The sequence below is a fragment of the Callorhinus ursinus genome, unplaced genomic scaffold, assembly GCF_003265705.2.
Source record: "Callorhinus ursinus isolate GAN/ISIS: 27379988/994484 unplaced genomic scaffold, GSC_fseal_2.0 scaffold43, whole genome shotgun sequence".
Lineage (NCBI taxonomy): Eukaryota > Metazoa > Chordata > Mammalia > Carnivora > Otariidae > Callorhinus > Callorhinus ursinus.
Window position 1 is genome coordinate 4,224,073 of NW_027397105.1, and position 19,653 is coordinate 4,243,725.

Sequence of the window (19,653 nt, forward strand, 5' to 3'; positions counted from 1 at the left end):
GCAACACATTTCACACCCTTTGTAGTTAGAACCTTGCTTTCCCCTTTCTTCAACTTCTCTTACCGTTAGTGCTTACATGTTCCCTCTTCTTTGGTTACCCTTATTAAGCCCACTGTCGTGAAAGCTTGAGATGCTCATTTATACTAGAGTGTCAATGGTTGATATCTTCTGTAAGCGTAATCTCACTTAAAGACACTGACATTTTACCAGGAATCATTAGCTGAAGCCAAAGCTGTTTAATAAAGGGTAAGATGGTAGGTAGAAAGTTTACCTGGACCACAGCCTTCTGAAGCCCACCCCAGAGATGTTCATTGTGGACATAAGTGTCTGACTTGCCTGCCTATGCAGATTTGATAGCCACAAGCACTGGTCAGCACATGGACACTTTGCCTGGGTCACTTGGTGGCAGGTGCTCTGACACACTCACGAGGGCATGTCCGTCAGGGCTGGGAGCAGCTTTTGTTTCCCAAACACTTTCCAAAGCCTTGGGTTCCGGGAAGTTTTGTTGAGAGTGCCGACTGTCCTTCTGTATCCTCTGCTTCTCTATGAACTCCAAGCGGGCTGCTGTGTATCTGTTCATGGCCATGACCGACACAGCCATGCAGAGGGCAAAGGAACCCCACGCGAGGCTGTCAACAAAAGGCACAGTTAGGAAGGAGCAGGAAAGAGGCTGTGGTTCCAGGGTTTCCTGCTGGTGGTCAGTCTGGTGAAAAACCAGCTCCTCTTTCCACCCAGTTTGGACCTGGACTTTGGATCACAAGTTTCAGAGACCAGCCAATAGTGTCGCTGTAGCCCAGTGGTTAAGAGAACGGACTTTGGGGTCATTGTGCTAAGTTTGCACTGTGGGTTTGCACCTATCTCTTATGAGCTATGCACCCTTGAGCTGGTGACTTCATCTCTCTGGATCAGGTTCATCATCTGCAAAACTTGACTAATAGTAACAGCACACACAGGGTGGTTGTGAGGAATTCAATGAACTAATGCTGGGAAGTACTCAGCATAGTATCTGCTAACATAACAGTGTTGCTTTTAGTTGCGGTGGTGGTTGGCTCTAACCCAGGGCACGACATTGGTGTTGTTACTTTCTGTCTCTACCCTCTGGAAGCCTGTTGCATTCTGATATGATGATCTATACTTTTCACCTTCTACAGAACCCAGTGGAATGGTTGCTGAGAAAGAACCTCTGCCAGCTGGCATTTGTGTGTTTTCAGGGGGTGAAATTCCCAGGTAAAATAGAAGTCCCTTTATCCAATTACCTACAAAGAAACCTACCCATAACTAATTTCTAAACCCACTCTAGAGCTTCCAATCATCCTTAAATATAACTTGACATCAAAGATACCAACATCTCAATCACAAGAGGAAAGTCAGAAAGAACTCAAATACATGGAGGCTAAAGAGCATCCTACTAAAGAATGAATGGGTCAACCAGGAAATTAAAGAAGAATTAAAAAAATTCATGGAAACCAATGAAAAGGAAAACACAACTGTTCAAAATCTCTGGGATACAGCAAAGGCAGTCCTGAGAGGAAAGTATATAGCAATACAAGCCTTTCTCAAGAAACAAGAAAGGTCTCAAATACACAACCTAACCCTACACCTAAAGGAGCTGGAGAAAGAACAGCAAATAAAGCCTAAACCCAGCAGGAGAAGAGAAATCATAAAGATCAGAGCAGAAATCAATGAAATAGAAACCAAAAGAACAGTAGAACAGATCAACGAAACTAGGAGCTGGTTCTTTGAAAGAATTAACAAGATTGATCAACCCCTGGCCAGACTTATCAAAAAGAAATGAGAAATGACCCAAATCAACAAAATCATGAATGAAAGAGGAGAGATCACCACCAACACCAAAGAAATACAAACAATTATAAGAACATATTATGAGCAACTCTATGCCAGCAAATTAGATAACCTGGAAGAAATGGGTGCATTCCTAGAGATGTATCAACTACCAAAATTGAACCAGGAAGAAATAGAAAACATGAACAGACCTATAACCACTAAGGAAATTGAAGCAGTCATCAAAAATCTCCCAAGAAACAAAAGCCCAGGGCCAGACGGCTTCCCAGGGGAATTCTATCAGACATTTAAAGAAGAATTAATACCTATTCTCCTGAAACTGTTCCAAAAAATAGAAATGGAAGGAAAACTTCCGAACTCATTTTATGAGGCCACCATTACCTTGATCCCAAAACCAGACAAAGATCCCATCAAAAAGGAGAATTACAGACCAATATCCTTGATGAACATGGATTTAAAAATTCTCACCAAAAATACTAGCCAATAGGATCCAACAGTACATTAAAAGGATTATTCACCATGACCAAGTGGGATTTATCCCTGGGCTGCAAGGCTGGTTCAGCATCCGCAAATCAATCAACGTGATACAATACATTAACAAAAGAAAGAACAAGAATCATATGATCCTCTCAATAGATGCAGAAAAAGCATTTGACAAAGTACAGCATCCTTTCTTGCTCAAAACTCTTCAGAGTATAGGGATAGAGGGTACATACGTCAATATCATAAAAGCGATCTATGAAAAACCTACAGCGAATATCATTCTCAATGGGGAAAAGCTGAGAGCTTTTCCCCTAAGGTCAGGAACGCGGCAGGGATGTCCACTCTCACCACTGCTATTCAACATAGTGTTAGAAGTCCTAGCCACAGCAATCAGACAACAAAAAGAAATCAAAGGCATCCAAATCGGCAAAGAGGAAGTCAAACTCTCACTCTTTGCAGATGATGTGACACTGTATGTGGAAAACCCAAAAGACTCCACCCCAAAACTGCTAGAACTCATACAGGAATTCAGTCAAGTAGCAGGCTATAAAATCAATGCACAGAAATCAGTGGCATTCCTATACACCAACAACAAGACAGAAGAGAGACAAATCAAGGAGTCGATCCCATTTACAATTGCACCCAAAACCATAAGATACCTAGGAATAAATTTAACCAAAGAGGCAAAGGATCTGTACTCAGAAAACTAGAAAATACTCAGGAAAGAAATTGAAGAAGACACAAAGAAATGGAAAAACGTTCCATGCTCATGGATTGGAAGAACAAACATTGTGAAGATGTCAGTGCTACCTAGAGCAATCTACACATTCAATGCAATCCTCATCAAAATACCATCCACCTTTTTCAAAGAAAGGGAACAAATAATCCTAAAATTTGTATGGCACCAGAAGAGACCCCGAATAGCCAGAGGAATCTTGAAAAAGAAAAGCAAAGCTGGCGGCATCACAATTCCGGACTTCCAGCTCTATTACAAAGCTGTCATCATCAAGACAGTATGGTACTGGCACAAAAACAGACACGTAGATCAATGGAACAGAATCGAGAGCCCAGAAATGGACCCTCAACTCTATGGTCAACTCATCTTTGACAAAGCAGGAAAGAATGTCCAATGGCAAAAAGACAGTCTCTTCAACAAATGGTGTTGGGAAAATTGGACAGCCACATGCAGAAGAATGAAACTGGACCACTTCCTTACACCACACACAAAAATAGACTCCAGTGGTTGAAAGACCTAAACGTGAGACAGGAGTCCATCAAAATCCTAAAGGAGAACACAGGCAGCCACCTCTTCCACCTCAGCCACAGCAACTTCTTCCTAGAAACATCGCCAAAGGCAAGGGAAGCCAGGGCAAAAATGAACTATTGGGATTTCATCAAGATAAAAAGCTTTTGCACAGCAAAAGAAACAGTCCACAAAACCAAAAGACAACCGACAGAATGGGAGAAAATATTTGCAAATGACATATCAGATAAAGGGCTAGTATCCAAAATCTATAAAGAACTTATCAAACTCCACACCTAAAGAACAAATAATCCAATCAAGAATTGGGCAGAAGACATGAACAGACATTTCTCCAAAGAAGACATCCAAATGGCCAACAGACACATGAAAAAGTGCTCAACATCGCTCGGCATCAGGGAAATCCAAATCAAAACCTCCATGAGATACCACCTCACACCCGTCAGAATGGCTAAAATTAACAAGTCAGGGAACAACAGATGCTGGCGGGGATGTGGAGAAAGGGGAACCCGCCTACACTGTTGGTGGGAATGCAAGCTGGTGCAACCCCTCTGGAAAACAGTATGGAGGTTCCTCAAACAGTTGAAAATAGAGCTACCATACGATCCAGCAATTGCACTACTGGGTATTTACCACAAAGATACAAATGTAGGGATCCGAAGGGTACGTGCACCCCAATGTTTATAGCAGCAATGTCCACAACAGCCAAACTGTGGAAAGAGCCAAGATGTCCATCGACAGATGAACGGACAAAGAAGATGTGGTATATATATTCAATGGAATATTATGCAGCCATCCAAAGGAATGAGATCTTGCCATTTGCAACGACGTGGATGGAACTGGAGGGTGTTATGCTGAGTGAAATAAGTCAATCAGAGAAAGACATGTATCATATGACCTTGCTGATATGAGGAATTCTTAATCTCAGGAAACAAACTGAGGGTTGCTGGAGTGGTGGGGGGTGGGAGGGATGGGGTGGCTGGGTGATAGACATTGGGGAGACATTGGGGTGATAGACATATGGTGAGCACTGTGAATTGTACAAGACTGATGAATCACGGATTTGTACTTCTGAAACAAATAATGCAATATATGTTAAGAAAAAAAAAAGAAGATAGCAGGAGGGGAAGAATGAAGGGGAGTAAGTCAGAGGGAGAGACGAACCATGAGAGATGATGGACTCTGAAAAACAAACTGAGGGTTCTAGAGGGGAAGGGGGATGGGGGGATGGGTTAGCCTGGTGATGGGTATTAAAGAGGGTACGTTCTGCGTGGAGCACTGGGTGTTATGCACAAACAATGAATCATGGAACACTACGTCAAAAACTAATGATGTAATGTATGGTGATTAACATAACAATAAAATTTATTTAAAAAAAAGATACTAACATCTAGAGGAAAGGTCCAACAGTAAACAGAAAAAAAAGGGGGGAATCTAAAGAAAAGAGATAGCACAAGGAACAGAAGAAAACAGCAACCAGAAGAAAACCCTTTGATCACTACCTACAGAGAGATATGAAAGATGCTGCATGAACAAGGCAAGATCAGGATATATGAAAAAGAAACAACTAGAAAACAAGAAAGACCTTTTGGAAATTCAAGTAAGATCCAATAATAATTCAATAGGAAAGTTAGATGACAAAGAGAGGAACATTTTCAGAAAAGATTACAAAAAGAAGGAGCTAGAAAATGTGAGGGATACGATGACATCTAGATGATTAATCCAAGAGTCTCGATATTGAACTAACAAGAAGTTTCTAAAGAGAACAGAAAGCTAAGGAATGGAAATAATCAATGAAATAATAACAGAAAAAATCCCCAGAATTCTAGGACATGAATATTCAGATTGAAGGACCCATCAAACACAGGAAAGAAGAATGAAAGTGAATGAAAGATTTCCCCTCCGAGGTGCATTATCCTGACATTTCTTAACACCAGTAATAAAGAGTAGAAAACACCAGCTTACTTATAACAGAACATGAATCAGAAGAGTATGGAAATCTTCCCAGGATCAGTAAGTTCTAGAAGGAAATGGAACCACACCTTCACATTTTTCAGGGAAAATGATTTTCAACAAAGGATTCTACACTCTGCCAAACTATCAATCAAATATGGAGCATTGAATAAGTACCTTTCCAAATATGCCAGAAATAAAATAATTTCTCCCTCACTGGGGGATGTGCCCCCACAAAATGTGAATGCAAACTCAGTAAGATAATGATATGGGACCTAGGAAACAGCTCTCCAGTACAAAAGAGTGGCAAAGGGAAGTGTCATGTGGCACGTCTCAGAATAGCCATCCCGAGTGGAGAGAAAGATGGGGGGCTTTGGTGGGGTTAGAGGAGTGGAACAGGGAGAGACAGAAGTGACAGACTGCTATGTTTATGCTATTTGATTTTTTTAAAAGATTTTATATTTAAGCAATCTCTGCACCCAATATGGGGCTCAAACTCACGTCCCCAAGATCAAGAGTTGCGTGCTCTACATACTGAGCCATCCAGGTGCCCCCTGTTTAATACTATTTGATTTTTAAAAACTATTTACATCTATTTCTTTGATTAAGAGTTAAGTAATTACAAGTAATTGGAAATGAAACAAAATGATATTGGAAACAAGTAGACCATTCTACAGACTCCTTTGATGTTTGGGATCTACTTCAACCCACAGCATCAATTGGCCATAGTTGTTGGACACAAACTGAGAAGAGTACAAAATCTAATAAATCATGGAGGTAACCGTATCACGGACATGTTCACCAAACCCTAGAATGGCAAGATGAGGGAGTAAACCTAGAATGTGTTATTTGTTTTACAAAGAGAAAAGTAACATAAGAGATTGTTATACAGGATGAAAATGTACGTGTGTGTGTGTGTGTGTGTGTGTGTGTGTGTATGTATAAAACTGCAGCACAAGAGGGCACATTCTGCATGGAGCACTGGGTGTTATGAACAATGAATCATGGAACACTACACCAAAACAAATGATGTAATATATGGTGATTAACATAACAATAAAAAATTAAAAAAAAAACTGCAGCAGTACTTTGGATATCCATATCAAAAAGAACCTATGTGATCTTATATGGCATGGCTGAGTCTTTCCATTAAGAGACAGAACTTTTATGTCCTGGCTTTGTCCATTAGAAACTGGGGCTGGGTCTCCCAACACTGAAGTATTTACTAAGCATTATTACTCGGGACTTTCCCCCCAAGCTGTGTTTAAGAATGGAATAACATCAGTGTCTCTGTGGCTTGAGGACTTAACTCTGGGTCAAAGATTTTACCAAAACTAATCTCTTTAAATGCCTATGAATGCATGAGACAAGTATCATCCCTTCACAGAGGAGAGAGCGGGGCTACAGAATGGTTAAGAAATTCATCCAAAGTCAGATGGCGGAATGATGGCCAAGGTCCGTAGTCCTACAAAATCTGTGTGCATCCCTGACAGCCCATCAGGACTTGAGCGCCACGGCCAGAACTCACCAGTAGGACCAGCCATAGTCCCACGTCTGAGGCTTCCAATCTTCTGGTCCAAGGTTCACAGTGATTTGAAAAATGGTTGTGTACATCATGTGGGCCACCATGCTGAGAAGCCCTGCATAAGGAGAGCTCTGTGAGCCAGAGTTAAGAATGGAGTTTCTCTACCTTATGTGAGTTGGATGAAAGAAAGCCAGAAGCATCCTGCTTGAGTCCTTTCAAGCCTTCATGTTTCACATATGCACTAATTCCTTATTTTCATGAATTAGCACAGTGGCCAGGTCATTCCTCCCATGACCAACTCTCCCCAGTCTATAATACCCCTGTCTCCCTATGCTCAGAGGCTCCGATGTTCCATTCTCTCTTTCCCGGCACAGATGAGGGGTCCTTGAGCTACATTTGACCTAACGCCACATTCTACAGTCTTCTATCATGTTATTCTTTTTCAGGTGGATGATTTGCTAAGGCTTCAACACTGGGATACTTTAGATAGAAATCTGAGTGTGTTCTGGCCACACTAGACTCACGTGGCAGTAATCAGGAGGAACAGAAATCAGCTGCCAATGGGATTTTCTTTCCTTTGTAAGTGTCTTGGTTTTTTTGCCTGCAGACCCCCGAAGACTTTTTTTCCCATAGGTTTGGAGGATATGTTGAGGATTTGAGTGCACTGTGTCTATTTTTCCAGGTACTTGGAGGGAGCTTTCTATACACAGAGTTTGGTCTTCTGTTCAAGAAAGCTTTCTTGAATTTTACTTTTAAACCCTAGTTTCATTGTTTTGTCTTTCTTTTTGCAGGGACTCTAATTACACATATGGTGTTTTAATTTAATAAATGTATGGCAAATGGTGGCCAGTTAGGGATTGGCTTCAGGGGCCCAAATAGAAATAGTTTTAATTGGTGGGGGCAATTATATGTTAATAGGGCTGGCTAAAGTCCTTGTGATGTAAATCCTCAAACATTTTACCTGACATTGTGTTCGCAGTCAAAACTGATCAGACATCCAGAAAGAAGCCTACTGTCATGATCCTGGGGGGCCCTCGGGGATGCCAGAACCTGGGGAAGTCTCCAAGCGTCCATGGCCAGGCTCTTTGCTATGAAGATCCATAAATTTGATTTTATCATCCTATTCACTGATGATAAGGCTTGGGAAAGACGCCTGACACTTATCAAGCACAGACGTGAGCTCCCAGTTGGGCTGATGCACTATTAACAGAGCTTCAATATCGGACAGAGAATCGAAGGAAGTCATTTGTTTGGGGTTCTTCTCTTGATGGAAAGGCCAACTCAGGAGACCAAATGAAGTTGCTCTAAAAGTTGCTTGGAGGACACAGAAACCACCCCCTCCCCAAAAGGGTGTTCTTCATTCTTATATGTACACCAAACTTGGATGATGATTTTTAACAAGTGACCATTTCTTGCATTCTTACTACATAATAGGTGCATTCTTACCTAGTCATCACCATAGTCTTTTGAGAGAGCTGGCTCAGAGAGGTTGAGTGACTTGCCTGGGGTCACACAGCCATTAGGTAGCAGGGATTTGAATCCAGGCAGAATTTTTCATGCATAACCACTCTACTAAATTAGGCAATTTCTGTTCTCAGAGCCAGTGTATCTCCTTCCCAGAGTTGTGATAAAGACACAGTAAGACATTTTATTCTCCAAGCCTCATGCCTACCCCGTGTCTTTTCATCAGTCACCCAAAGCATCATTGCTTTCCCCCCAGTGGGGTTAACTCAGTGACTTCTTCGGTAGACCAGCCAGCTGTCTTGATGAACTGGCCATCGACAGAAAAGAGCCAGCCTGCACTTTGGCTGAAGCTCTGTCCCTCCGACTGGGGCAGGGTGTGGGGAGTCAGCCTGTCTGAATCCTGCTGTGGGCAAGTACCTGCGAGCACCATGAGGATGGCCACAGATGCGTCCATCCTGAGCAAGTGGAACCCAGAGCCATGATAACTCACTCTGGAGCCCAGGAGGACGGCACTTGTCAACAACAGAAGGATATTCAGGATTTCGGCCCCAATGGACAACCACAGAACACCTGCAAAAATGTGAGAATGTCAGAGATGCTGAGCATTGGGAATTCAGAAGTACCGCCATGTCTAGCCCTTTGATTTAGTTCACTTCTAAAACAAAAGAAATAAATAAAAAATTAAAAATAAAAACCAAACACCAAGGGGTAAAAAAAAAAAAAACCCACAGCTACGTCTGTTGAATCTGGAAAGTTGGCAGTCACAGAGGGCTCCTTGGGGTTGAGAGAGGATTGTGTAAATATTGTCCTTTGCTGGGGGGGAAAAGAAATGGAATAAGAGTCTGATGCGAAGACATAGAGATGCTGGGGGGCTTTATTCTCTAGCTCCAAAGCTAATGAGTTGTTTAGATTTCACCAGAAGACTTTATCTTTGTCTTTTTTTAAAAAAGATACCACGCTTAAACAAGAGGACAGAGATGTCTGAGAGTTTAAGAGCCCTGGTGAGAGATCCCAAAACCTTGTTTGTTTCTATGTGAGCCAATTATTTGCCCTCTGGAGGGGATCCCACCTGCAGCTCCAAGGAACTGTGTTGGGGGTGGGTGCGAGTGGGTCAGGAGGAGAGGGAGGGAAGCTAATGTTTCTGGAAGTCCTCCAGTAGAGCAAGCTAGGTGCTGGGGACCCAGCAGTGGAGGAAACAGGCGTGATTCCTGCCTTCACAAAACCTTTATTCCTGCTGGGGAAACAGATACGGAGAAAGTCATCACGGATTTGATGAGTGTTATGTTGGACAAAGTGCTGTAGTGAGTGGTGGCTGGAGCTCATCTCTTCTCAGCCCTGCATCTACCTTGTGTTGGTAGTTTGCAGGGAGCCATGGCGGGAGTATTCATACTCCGGGAAACAGCTAACACTACGCATCGGGGCTTCCCGCCGGCAGAATGGGTGGTTTGACATTTCCCAGCACCACGGACTATAGGGCACGTGGAGAGAGCCAGCAGTTCTAACTTTGGGATTTGACTTTGTGGTAAAACCATAAATAACTCTCTCATCTTTTCCGGCGTCCCCACAAAAACAATAAGGTTATCCAAATTGTGGACAGAAAAAATTATCCAAATTGTGGCTGGTGGACAGAACATGAGTAAGGTATTTACCTTGTTCTTCAGCTGGTATTATACTCTGGAAACTCCTACACTTTTCACCTAGAACCCAAGGAGAATATAGTCGTAAGTAGGAGCAGCTGTGACAATTAGCGACAGACTGTGTTACTGTCTATCCCGGGTCCTGTTGAACAAGGATTGGGGAACATGGCAGATTGCCTTATTGTTCATAGACGTGTAGTGCCCCCCCAGCCACCCCACAGGAGCATGATTCAATCCCATCCCATCCCGTGAGTCCAGGCTTGGCCATATGACTTTCTTTGGCCACTGAATAGGGAGCTGCTGTGAGATGGGTCACTTCTGGTCAGAAGCTTCAAGAGCCAATGGACTGCCCACTGGTTCTTGTTTCCCTGCCTCTGTGATCACAGAAGCACACGTCTGGATGGAATCTCTATCAGCCTGGGTCCCTGAATTGCTGTGGGGAGGACTCACTCCCTGCCGACCTGAAAAATCCACACAGAATGAACTAGAAATGAATTTGTGGACTTAAACCACTGGGATTTGGGGGTTGTTCGTTACTGCAGCATAATCTAGCCCATCTGGACTGATACTGCGAGCCTGAGACCAGGGGTTCTCAACTTCCCCAACAGCATCCATTATGGTGTGAGCCTCAGATAGTTTGTTTCCAGTTAGAGGGAAAGTAACAAAGTTGGTATTGATTTTTTAAAAAATGAATTAGAGCAGGGGCGCCTGGGTGGCTCAGTCGGTTAAGCATCCAACTCTTGATTTCGGCTCAGGTCATGATCTCGGCATCTTCCTGGGCTGCCAGGAACTAAAACAGGGCAAGGCAGGGCACAGATCATTGACTCTTCAAAGGAATGGTTCTCTTGTCCCTAAAACAGGTTCAGTAGTCCCTGCAGTAGCCTCTCTTTGAAGATTTAATGACATAGCACGGCACTGAAATCCCACTGAAATAAATGACTTCCGCCGGGCCCTATTTGCATGTGACTAGCACACATCATTATTAATTATAATAGACTCTAAGTACCCTGAGGGCCAGGATCACAGCACCTGCCTTTGCTGGAAGTTTTCAGGGACAGAAATAAGCTCAGGGGAGCAGCTTTCGACGGTGGAAATCACTTCTCTTTCGGAGGAGAGAAAATCCCAGCTAAGTCCCCTATTCAAGAGCCTACTGTGGCTCCCTATTCCTCCAGCACTGAGTCAGAATTCCTCTTCTTTTATGGCCAGCCTCCTCTACCTGTCCTCCCAACACTGAGCTCTTCCCTTGGCTTCACTTTCCACCCTGGTCAGGCTCACGCGGGAAGGATCCTATGCATGAGCAGGTGCACACTCATGGCAGTGCTTGTCTAAAGACCATAATCCTTGAGATTTGCTGTGCTTGTCCTCATGCAACTCCAAGTGCCCTGGGGCCTCATTGCTTTGCACGTCTGCAGTGCACTCTGCTGGGCTAGAGGGGAAAGAGGAACAAAGCCTGGGTTTATGATACAGCCATTTGCTTGAGCCGCCCTGTTGGGATACTTTCTCACCTGTCACATAACCATCCACAACAAACATTTTACACGGCTGGGGGTGAGGACGACAGCCTTGGGGACCCATCTGCTGATCTAAAGCCACAGGGGCCTCTTCAGCTTTTTAATTAAGTCAACTTTGGATTGAGGCGATGGGTCCGTTATCCTCGCAGATTCTGTGATTTTGGGCAGTGCCTGTGATGTTATGGTCACAGTCCCCCAAATTTGTCCACGTCCCCCTGGTTCTACCAAGGAGGCCCCCACAGCATGGGGGGACATCTCTACATTCACACGCTGCTCTCAGAGAGATTTCATACTCTAAACCTTGCTCTCTCATACAAGCCCTCCAATGAGAAAGTTTGCAAGTATTTGGTGAACTGCCTGACGCTTTTTTTTTTTTTTTTTGGAGTGTTTCATTATCCATAAAGGCAAGTACCCATAGCCTTTGACAGATTTGGAGGCCAGGCTCAGACAGGTTGGTAGAGTCAGAATCGGAAACCGGGCTCTCCCACCTGAGACCCCGTATCCTTTTGCGTAGCACCACCTGCTGTCTTTCTACATAATTCGTGCGGGAGTCATCGTCTATGTTGCCTTCCCAAGAGGCCTGCCCTTTGTCACAGGAATAAAGAGGGGGCCCGGTACAGAACGAGGGGCGGGGCAAAGAGAAAGGGGAGCCAGCCAAGGAGATTAGGAGAATTCACCAAAGCTCTGAAGTCTGAGGTCAGCCTGGGCAAAGAGTCAGGCCATAGTGAGCCCCTGATTAATTTGAATCCTCAGAAATGGTGTTCCTTTTGAATGAGGCCAGCAGGATTAAAAGGAAAAATCTTCATAAATCCCACGAAGCCAGAGAGGCGGGTGTTACATAGCTCGGCGGCAAGGGCTTCACCAGCCAAGTGGGGCGACAAGCCAGCTTGGGACACGGTGGCCAGGTCCCCAGCGCTGGGCTCTCCCATCCCTGCCTGCTCATCCTCCACTCCTACCCCCTGTGGGGTGCCCAGGCCCCTCTGTCCTTGAACTTTTGGGAGTTTAGCAGAACAGTGAAGAATTGGAAACCAGCACATTTTGTTGACTCATTGCTTCGTCATTTCAGAGGAGGGAATCAGGGGTGCCGCCCCCCTTGAAAGACACCCTGGCAACAGGAACAGGGATAGGTGGCTTGAGCAGGGGATGTCCCCAGATCGCACTCCAGGCAAGGACTCCCTGGAGGGCCAGTTTTTGTTGTTGTTGTTGTTGGGTTTTTGTTTGTTTGTTTTTTAAAGATTTTATTTATTTATTTGACACAGAGAGAGAGAGATAGAGAGAGAGAGAGAGGGAGAGAGAGGGAGAGAGCACAAGCAGGGGGAGCGGCAGGCAGAGGGAGAAGCAGGCTTCCTGCATGAGCAGGGAGCCCGATGTGGGGCTCGATCCCAGGACCCTGGGATCATGACCTGAGCTGAAGGCAGTGGTTTAACCAACTGAGCCACCCAGGCGCCCCTGGAGGGTCAGCTTTTGCAGGGAGGGAGATGAAGTTGATTCAGAAGGAAAATATCCATGAGACCTCATGGTGCCACAGAGCTGGGGGTGGTTGGGCTTCCCGAGGCCCCTTTCCTGGGCTTATTTGGATCAAGGGGCACTCTCTCCAGGCTGGAGTGCTTACTGGTAGGTCTCCTGAGCAGCCCACGCCCCTTCTGACCCTCTCTCCGAGCACCATTTGGGTGCCTTCCTATTCACCTCCAGCTATAATAGTTTTCTTTCAGGTACCCCGAATCTCCCAGACACTTGTGATAAATTACACTAAGAGCAGATGTTTGTGTGGAGTGATCTTTAACTGGGGGCCCCAGGCTATATTCTGCTGCAGATGTACTTTCTCGGGCCGATGCAATATTTTCAAGATACTTTTTTTTTTAGGATTATTAATTAATTTATTTATTTGAGAGAGAGAGAGATTGAGTGGGGGGGAGGGTCAGGGAGAGAGAGAGAATCCGAAGCAGACGCCCTGCTGAGTATGGAGCCTGATGTGGGGCTGGATCCCACGACTGCAAGATCATGAGCTGAGCTGAAACCAAGAGTCAGAGGTTCAACCGACTGAGCCACCCAGGTCCCCCTTCAAGATACTTTAAAACTGGGAATTTTCACATGGAAATATAAATATCTTACTTCCCTTGAGAAATCAGAGGTTCTGACAACACTGAGCACTTAAGTCCATGTGGCCATAAAGCTGAGCTGAGCAAGGGGCTGCCCCCTTGAGCTGGGGATGAGGTGTCAAGGTCATTGGCATTCCCTGACGGCCTTGCTCCATTCGCTTCTGTTACCACCTTCTGTGGGCATTGGTTTCGACCTGTGATGAGTATCTTCTGTTTTATTCTCTTGTATGTTTGCTATTACTTTAGTTATTATTTAATAAAAACTTAATTCTAAACTTTTTGCTCTGGGGCTATCTTGTAACCTGTGAAGGTGATCACGTTTCTCTTAAAGGAAAAAAAAAAAGGTGTTCTGGAGAAGATGTCCTCCTCTTGGTTTTTAATAAAGTGATGACAATATTTAGAGACTGTGGTTTACCCAGACGACTTTATTATAATAGGAAACATATTAAAATGTGAGCAGGGACGCCCGGGTGGCTCAGTTGGTTGGGCGTCTGCCTTCAGCTAGGGTCATGATCCCAGTGCCCTGGGATCGAGTCCCGCATCGGGCTCCTTGCTCAGCAGGGAGCCTGCTTCTCCCTCTGCCTGCAGCTCCCCCTGCTTGTACCCTTGCTAACTCTCTCGCCCATGCTCTCTCTCTCTCTAACAAATAAATAAAATCTAAAAAAAAAAAAAATGTGAGCAGAGGTTTCTTGGATTGATGGACACAAATGTACGTATTGGCAATTATAAGACAATTGCCTTTCAATTAAGTTTTGGGCATGTTTGGCGGGGGGAACGGGGAGTCTGGGTTAAGAAATCTGAGCTCTATGTCTTGCTCTACCAGAATCTAACTGTTCAGTCTTCAAGGGGGCACTTTTGCCTCTAGATCTCGATTTTCCCATCTACAAAATGCACCTATTGTTTTAGGTAAGTCTTTAACAAAGAATGTTCCTCCGAGCAGACTCTTTCTCCGGGGTCAACTGATTTTGGGAAACCCTGGGATATGTAATACATAGTAAACAGTCTTCTTTATTGTGAGACTTCTTAGAAATTTTAATATGTTAATGTGCATTGCGAATTTTCAAGAAGAAAATGTAATATGCAACATTACATTTTTTTACATTTTACATTTACATTACAACAATTTTTTTTGACGGTCGAGAAACTTTTTATTTAATTTTACAAAAAACATCTCAAAAGGCATCTCTCGGGGGGGGGGGGTCATCTTTGAGAAAATCCAGCAAAGCACTGGTTAAAGTCTTTTTCTGGCCTGACATCAAGTGTATAAGATGCACATAAATCCGAAAGGGGTCAAGAATGACACTCTTTACTTCTACTTGGCTTTGTGCATGAATCACTGAGAACCTCAACCCTCCTTAGAATTCAGCCTGTGCTCCTGACAATATATTTAAAAACCTTTTAGTGGTGTGATCCATGAGAAGGCGGTGTGTGTGTGTGTATGTGTGTGCGTGTGTGTGTGTGTGTGTGTGTTAGTAAACACACTCTGCATTAGCAGAAGTGCCAAGGAGACACCTGGTCTCTACAGGAAGAAGTCTGAAAGACCCTCACACAGCCATTGGCCCCTGTTTTAGGTCGAGAAGGCCCCCTCCCCCGACCTGGTAATAGTTTTTTATCAGAAAGCTCAGGGACAGTTTATATCATCTATCTGCACACTGTTTGTGTGAATATGTCAGGCATGTGCCATATGCCAGTAGACAGTTTGCACCTGCTTCCAGCCCTGCCTGAAGCCCCTAGCTTTGACATCATTTAAGAGATGAGGCTTCCAGTCCCTGAAAAGCCCAGACTTCCCTTGAGTCCAACCCCTGCAGAATCCTTTCTCCCAGTTCCCTGGTCATTGGGGAAGCAGCTCCCAACTGTCTAATTTTCTAATTCCTGCCCTCAGGTTCAGGTTCCACTGTGGCCCAACCTCCCCTAACATTACAGAAGCTTCTAATTTTCTTCAATTAGGTTTTTCTTTCCAGGGAACATTGTCTTGCTCAGTTCCTTGTCCTGGAGTGACCATGACCTTGTGTTGCAGGGGAGGAGAAGCTGCCTCAGGTGACACTGAAGAGCCATGTGAGTTAAATTCTTCCACCCTGCCTTGTGTTCTAATGCAAATACCAGAACTGGTCTGCCTCAGAACTTTGCTCACTCTGTCCTGTCTGCCTGGAATAGCCTCAACCCTAATCTCCATCTATTAAAATCATAGTCCTGCTTGGAGGTCTGGGTACCACGACCACCTCCTTTATGAAGACTTCGCCGTGCCCAGAGCTGTAAGGAACTTCTCCGTTCTTTCTATTCCCATATCATAGGTCAATCTTTGTGATAACCATTATCATCTTTTTCCTTGTTTTAGTTTCATCTCAGGTCTCACCACTGTGGCTCACTCGCCTTTCTATCCTTCCATTCTCCTAGCACATTCTTCCTGTGCTTAACAAGGAAATGGCTTTTAGCAAATTTATTCCATGCTGCTTTGAGTGCCCTCTTTCCAGAGGGCTTTGCTATATCCTGGGTCATGTTTCTCTGACTTTGGTGTGTGTCTTAATCACCAGGGGAGCTTATTAGAAATATAGATAACACCAGATGGAAAGGAGAGCTGAGAGGAATAAAAAGCAATTGCTATGAGGATGAGAAAAGAAAAGGCAATTAGGAACTCCAGGAAAAGCAAAAAGCTGTACAAGAAATTTAATGTAATGATAGCACCTCTTTGATTCTGTGATGAACAATATTATTTATTATTTGTTTATTGATTTATTAGGAAGATGGCAGAACAGGTGTGGGATGTAGTGGTATGAGAGATTTAGCCTTATCTATTATGGCAGGAACTCAATAAATAACGTCTTACATGAAGACAGCACATGGTTTTTGAAACATGGAAGCAAATACCAGAAGAAACAACTAAGCTAAAAGTGGTTTCCTTGAAGGGTGGGACTAGGTTATGAAGCTGGAGGGCAGCAGGGGACTGTTGGTTTTCCTTATAAGCATTTCAAAATGATTTTTATCTCTTATCCATGTGTAAATATTACCTTGGTTAAACATATTTTTTTAAAAAAGGACTTGTAGATTTCTAGACCCCATCCAAGACCTACTGAATCAGAATCTCCAGGGCTGGGCACCTGGATTTGTATTAACTTCCTGGGCGACTATCATGCACAGCAAACATTTGATAGCCCGTGTGATGCTCACATGCAGCTCTGGAAATTGAAGTAGGCAGTCCTCAGATGGGGACTTGGAAGGGGAGTGGACGTCTCCAAGCAACTTGCCTATGGGTTTGGTGGCCATAGTTTCCAAACTGAAAATCTGAGACTGCCTTTGGTGCCCTCCAGAATGCGGGATCGTGAGCCTCCTGCGCCTGTTTGTGGGGGTAGAGAGAGCGGACTTATAGGAAGATCGCTGCACTCCCCAGAGGACAGGGGTAGGGATGTGCTTCTGGTAGGCTTAGCTCCAGGTGCTGTGGCAGTGTATGCGCCACACTTAAAGCAAAGGCCATACGCACTGACTGGGACATGAAAAAGAATAAGACTAGGCACTGCCCTTCTGTGGCCCCCACTGGGACAGGATGGAGGGGGTAAGCAGCATATCAGAGGGTTCCTACTTGGAGTCTTTTACTTAGACCTCAGGAATAAACCACTAATGTTACTAGGATGGGAAAAGGCAATTAGAAACTCCAGGGAAAGTAAAAAGCCGGTCAAGAGATTTAACGTGTTAAGCCCAAGATCAAGAGAGAAATGGGGATGGGGGGGGTCTCTCCTTTCCACTTTGAGGGGTGTGCTTTCTTAGCAGGAAGGGAAGAGCATCCTGGCCCCAAGCATGGGCTTGGGTTTGCAGCCAGGCTACCTGACACTGGGGAGTCCAGGTCCTCCTTCCTCTGTTCCTCTCCCCCTCCCCCATTTCCCTCACCACCATTCTGCCAAACCCATAGAAGCTCAAAAGATCAGAGCTTCCTAATAATACGGTGAGAAAGGGGTTGGGCTTACCAGCCATGTGACCTGAAACTTGGAGCCTCAGTTTCCTCATTTGTGAGCCGAGGAAACAATACTACTCTGCAGGGTTATTTCAAGGGTTTCCAGAGACAAAGGTCTAGCTTGCTAAGGAATCTTACTTCTGGTAGCTGCTCCACAGAGGGGGTTCCCTTCCCACCGATGATGATAAAAGTCAGGTTTCTAAGAGAACCTGCCATTCCAAGACCCCCTTAAAAGTGCAAAGGCGCAGTTTAGAGTCGGACGGGGCCACTTCAGGTTCTCTAGGGATCGGGTGACAGTAGCAAATGGTAAAAGCGAGTGTTTATTAACACATTGCAGCAAGCACTGTTGCAAGACCGTGAACACAGTCATTCAACCTTTATAATGACTCTGGGTCACGAGTACCACTATCCTTCCTATTTTACAGCCGAGAAAACAGGCTCAGAGAGGTGAAGAAGCTTGCCCAAGGACACAGAGGCAGTCGGTGGCCGAGCTGGGACTCAGAGCCAGGTAGCGCGTCTCCAAAATTCCTGCACCTGTCACCCACCCCCGTCCCCTGCGGCCGTGCTCACCTGTGCTGCCGAGGTTCTCCTCACAGGACTGCCAGAGCCCCACGTGGAACCTGCACTGGATGAACTTGTCGTCCCCCGTCTCCCAAATGTACTGGACAGCCTGGCTCCCGTTGTCCCTCCTGCCACCGCTGCCGTGGCCCCCGCTGAAGTGAATGCAGTGCAGCCTGCCCGGCTGGTCCCGGCACAGAGGCTTTGCCACCCTCCGGGTCCCCTCGCACCAGTGGGTGCTGACCATGGCGGCAAGGGAGAAGGCCAGGGCGAGGCAGACGGGGAGGAGGGTCAGCACCTGCTGCCGCCTGGCCCTGTCCATGGCTGGAGGAGGTGTGTGGCGTCAGGATGAGCAGCGGGCCCCCTCCCTGCCTCCGGATGCTACCCGCCCCTCTCAGCGCTGCCATCTGGCACCCTTACAGGCTTCTCTCATGTCCCCCGGGGGGGGGATCCTGGGTGCCCCCCAGTGTGTGGCATCTGTGGCCTGAGAAGCCACAGGAGAGAGCACAGAGTGGGGACAGGTTCCCATCAGCAGAGCCGGCCCTTCAGTCCTCCCCAGGGAGTGGGTGCTCAGGAGGAGGTTGGCTCTCTGGTTTTGTCTTTTTCAACCTGGGGTAAAATATGCAGAGGACGAAATTTACCCTGGTGACCATTTTTCACACTCACATTATTGTGCATCCCATCTCTAGACCTCTTCATCTCGTGACACTGGAGCTCTGCCCCAGTGAACACTTACTCCCCATCCCCACCTCCAGCCCGGGCACCTGCCACTCTATTTCCTGTCCCTATGAATGTGGCTGCACCTGGGACCTCCCGTGAGTGGGGTCATGCAGTATTGTCTCTTTGCAACTGGCTTATTTCACTCAGCGTAATGTCCTCGAGGCTCACCCGTGTTGTAGCGGGTGTCAGAATTCCTTTCCTTTTTTAATGCTCAGTAGCCTCTCATTGTGCGGATAGACCACATTTTGTGCATTCATTCCCCTGTCTGCAGACACTCAGATTGCTTCCACCTTTTGGCTCTTGCGGAGGGCGCTGGTGCTTGACTGAAGACCAAGGGCATTTGGGCAGGTGTCTGGGTGAGTCGGCCCCACCCTTGTCTTCCCCATTCATCAGGGTCCTCAGTGTTGGGTGCCAGAAATGCGGAATCTCACAGCCCACACAGCCTGTTCCCTGCCCAGCCCTACAGAGACAGGGACCGCCAAGGACAACGCCCTGTTTTGGGGATTGAGAGACTCGAGGTGCGGGCAGTCTGGCCCAGGACCGAAGTGCTGTGCCGAGCAGGGCTGGGGTGGGCAGCACACACCCCGCAGGGTGCAGCATTCAGCACTGTCCTGGGGCCTCAAAAGCTGGCAGGCACAGCCCTTGGCGCCCTCACTCCTGCCCTCGCCGAGGGGGCCCTCCGGGAGTGGTGACACA

At 45.8% G+C, this 19,653-nt stretch overlaps 1 protein-coding gene across 1 annotated transcript; it reads right to left on the reverse strand.

Annotated features, from left to right (window-relative positions):
- Window positions 1–370: 370 nt before the first annotated feature.
- On the reverse strand, window positions 371–18,559 carry GSG1L2 (GSG1 like 2). Its single transcript, XM_025864057.2, has 5 exons — window positions 18,250–18,559; window positions 10,139–10,186; window positions 8,907–9,059; window positions 7,029–7,140; window positions 371–629 (listed from the first exon to the last, which is right to left on the reverse strand). The coding sequence occupies exons 1-5, from the start codon at window positions 18,557–18,559 to the stop codon at window positions 371–373; spliced, it is 882 nt and encodes a 293-aa protein (XP_025719842.2).
- Between the last annotated feature and the right edge of the window lie 1,094 nt (window positions 18,560–19,653).

Coding starts and splice junctions, on each gene's coding strand:
- GSG1L2 (XM_025864057.2), bottom strand. CDS start 18,559: ATGGACAGGGCCAGGCGGCAGCAGGTGCTGACCCTCCTCCCCGTCTGC. Junction 10,187..18,249: donor GGAGAACCTCGGCAGCACAG/GTGAGCACGGCC, acceptor CTTGGGTTCTAG/GTGAAAAGTGTAGGAGTTTC. Junction 9,060..10,138: donor AATACCAGCTGAAGAACAAG/GTAAATACCTTA, acceptor ACATTTTTGCAG/GTGTTCTGTGGTTGTCCATT.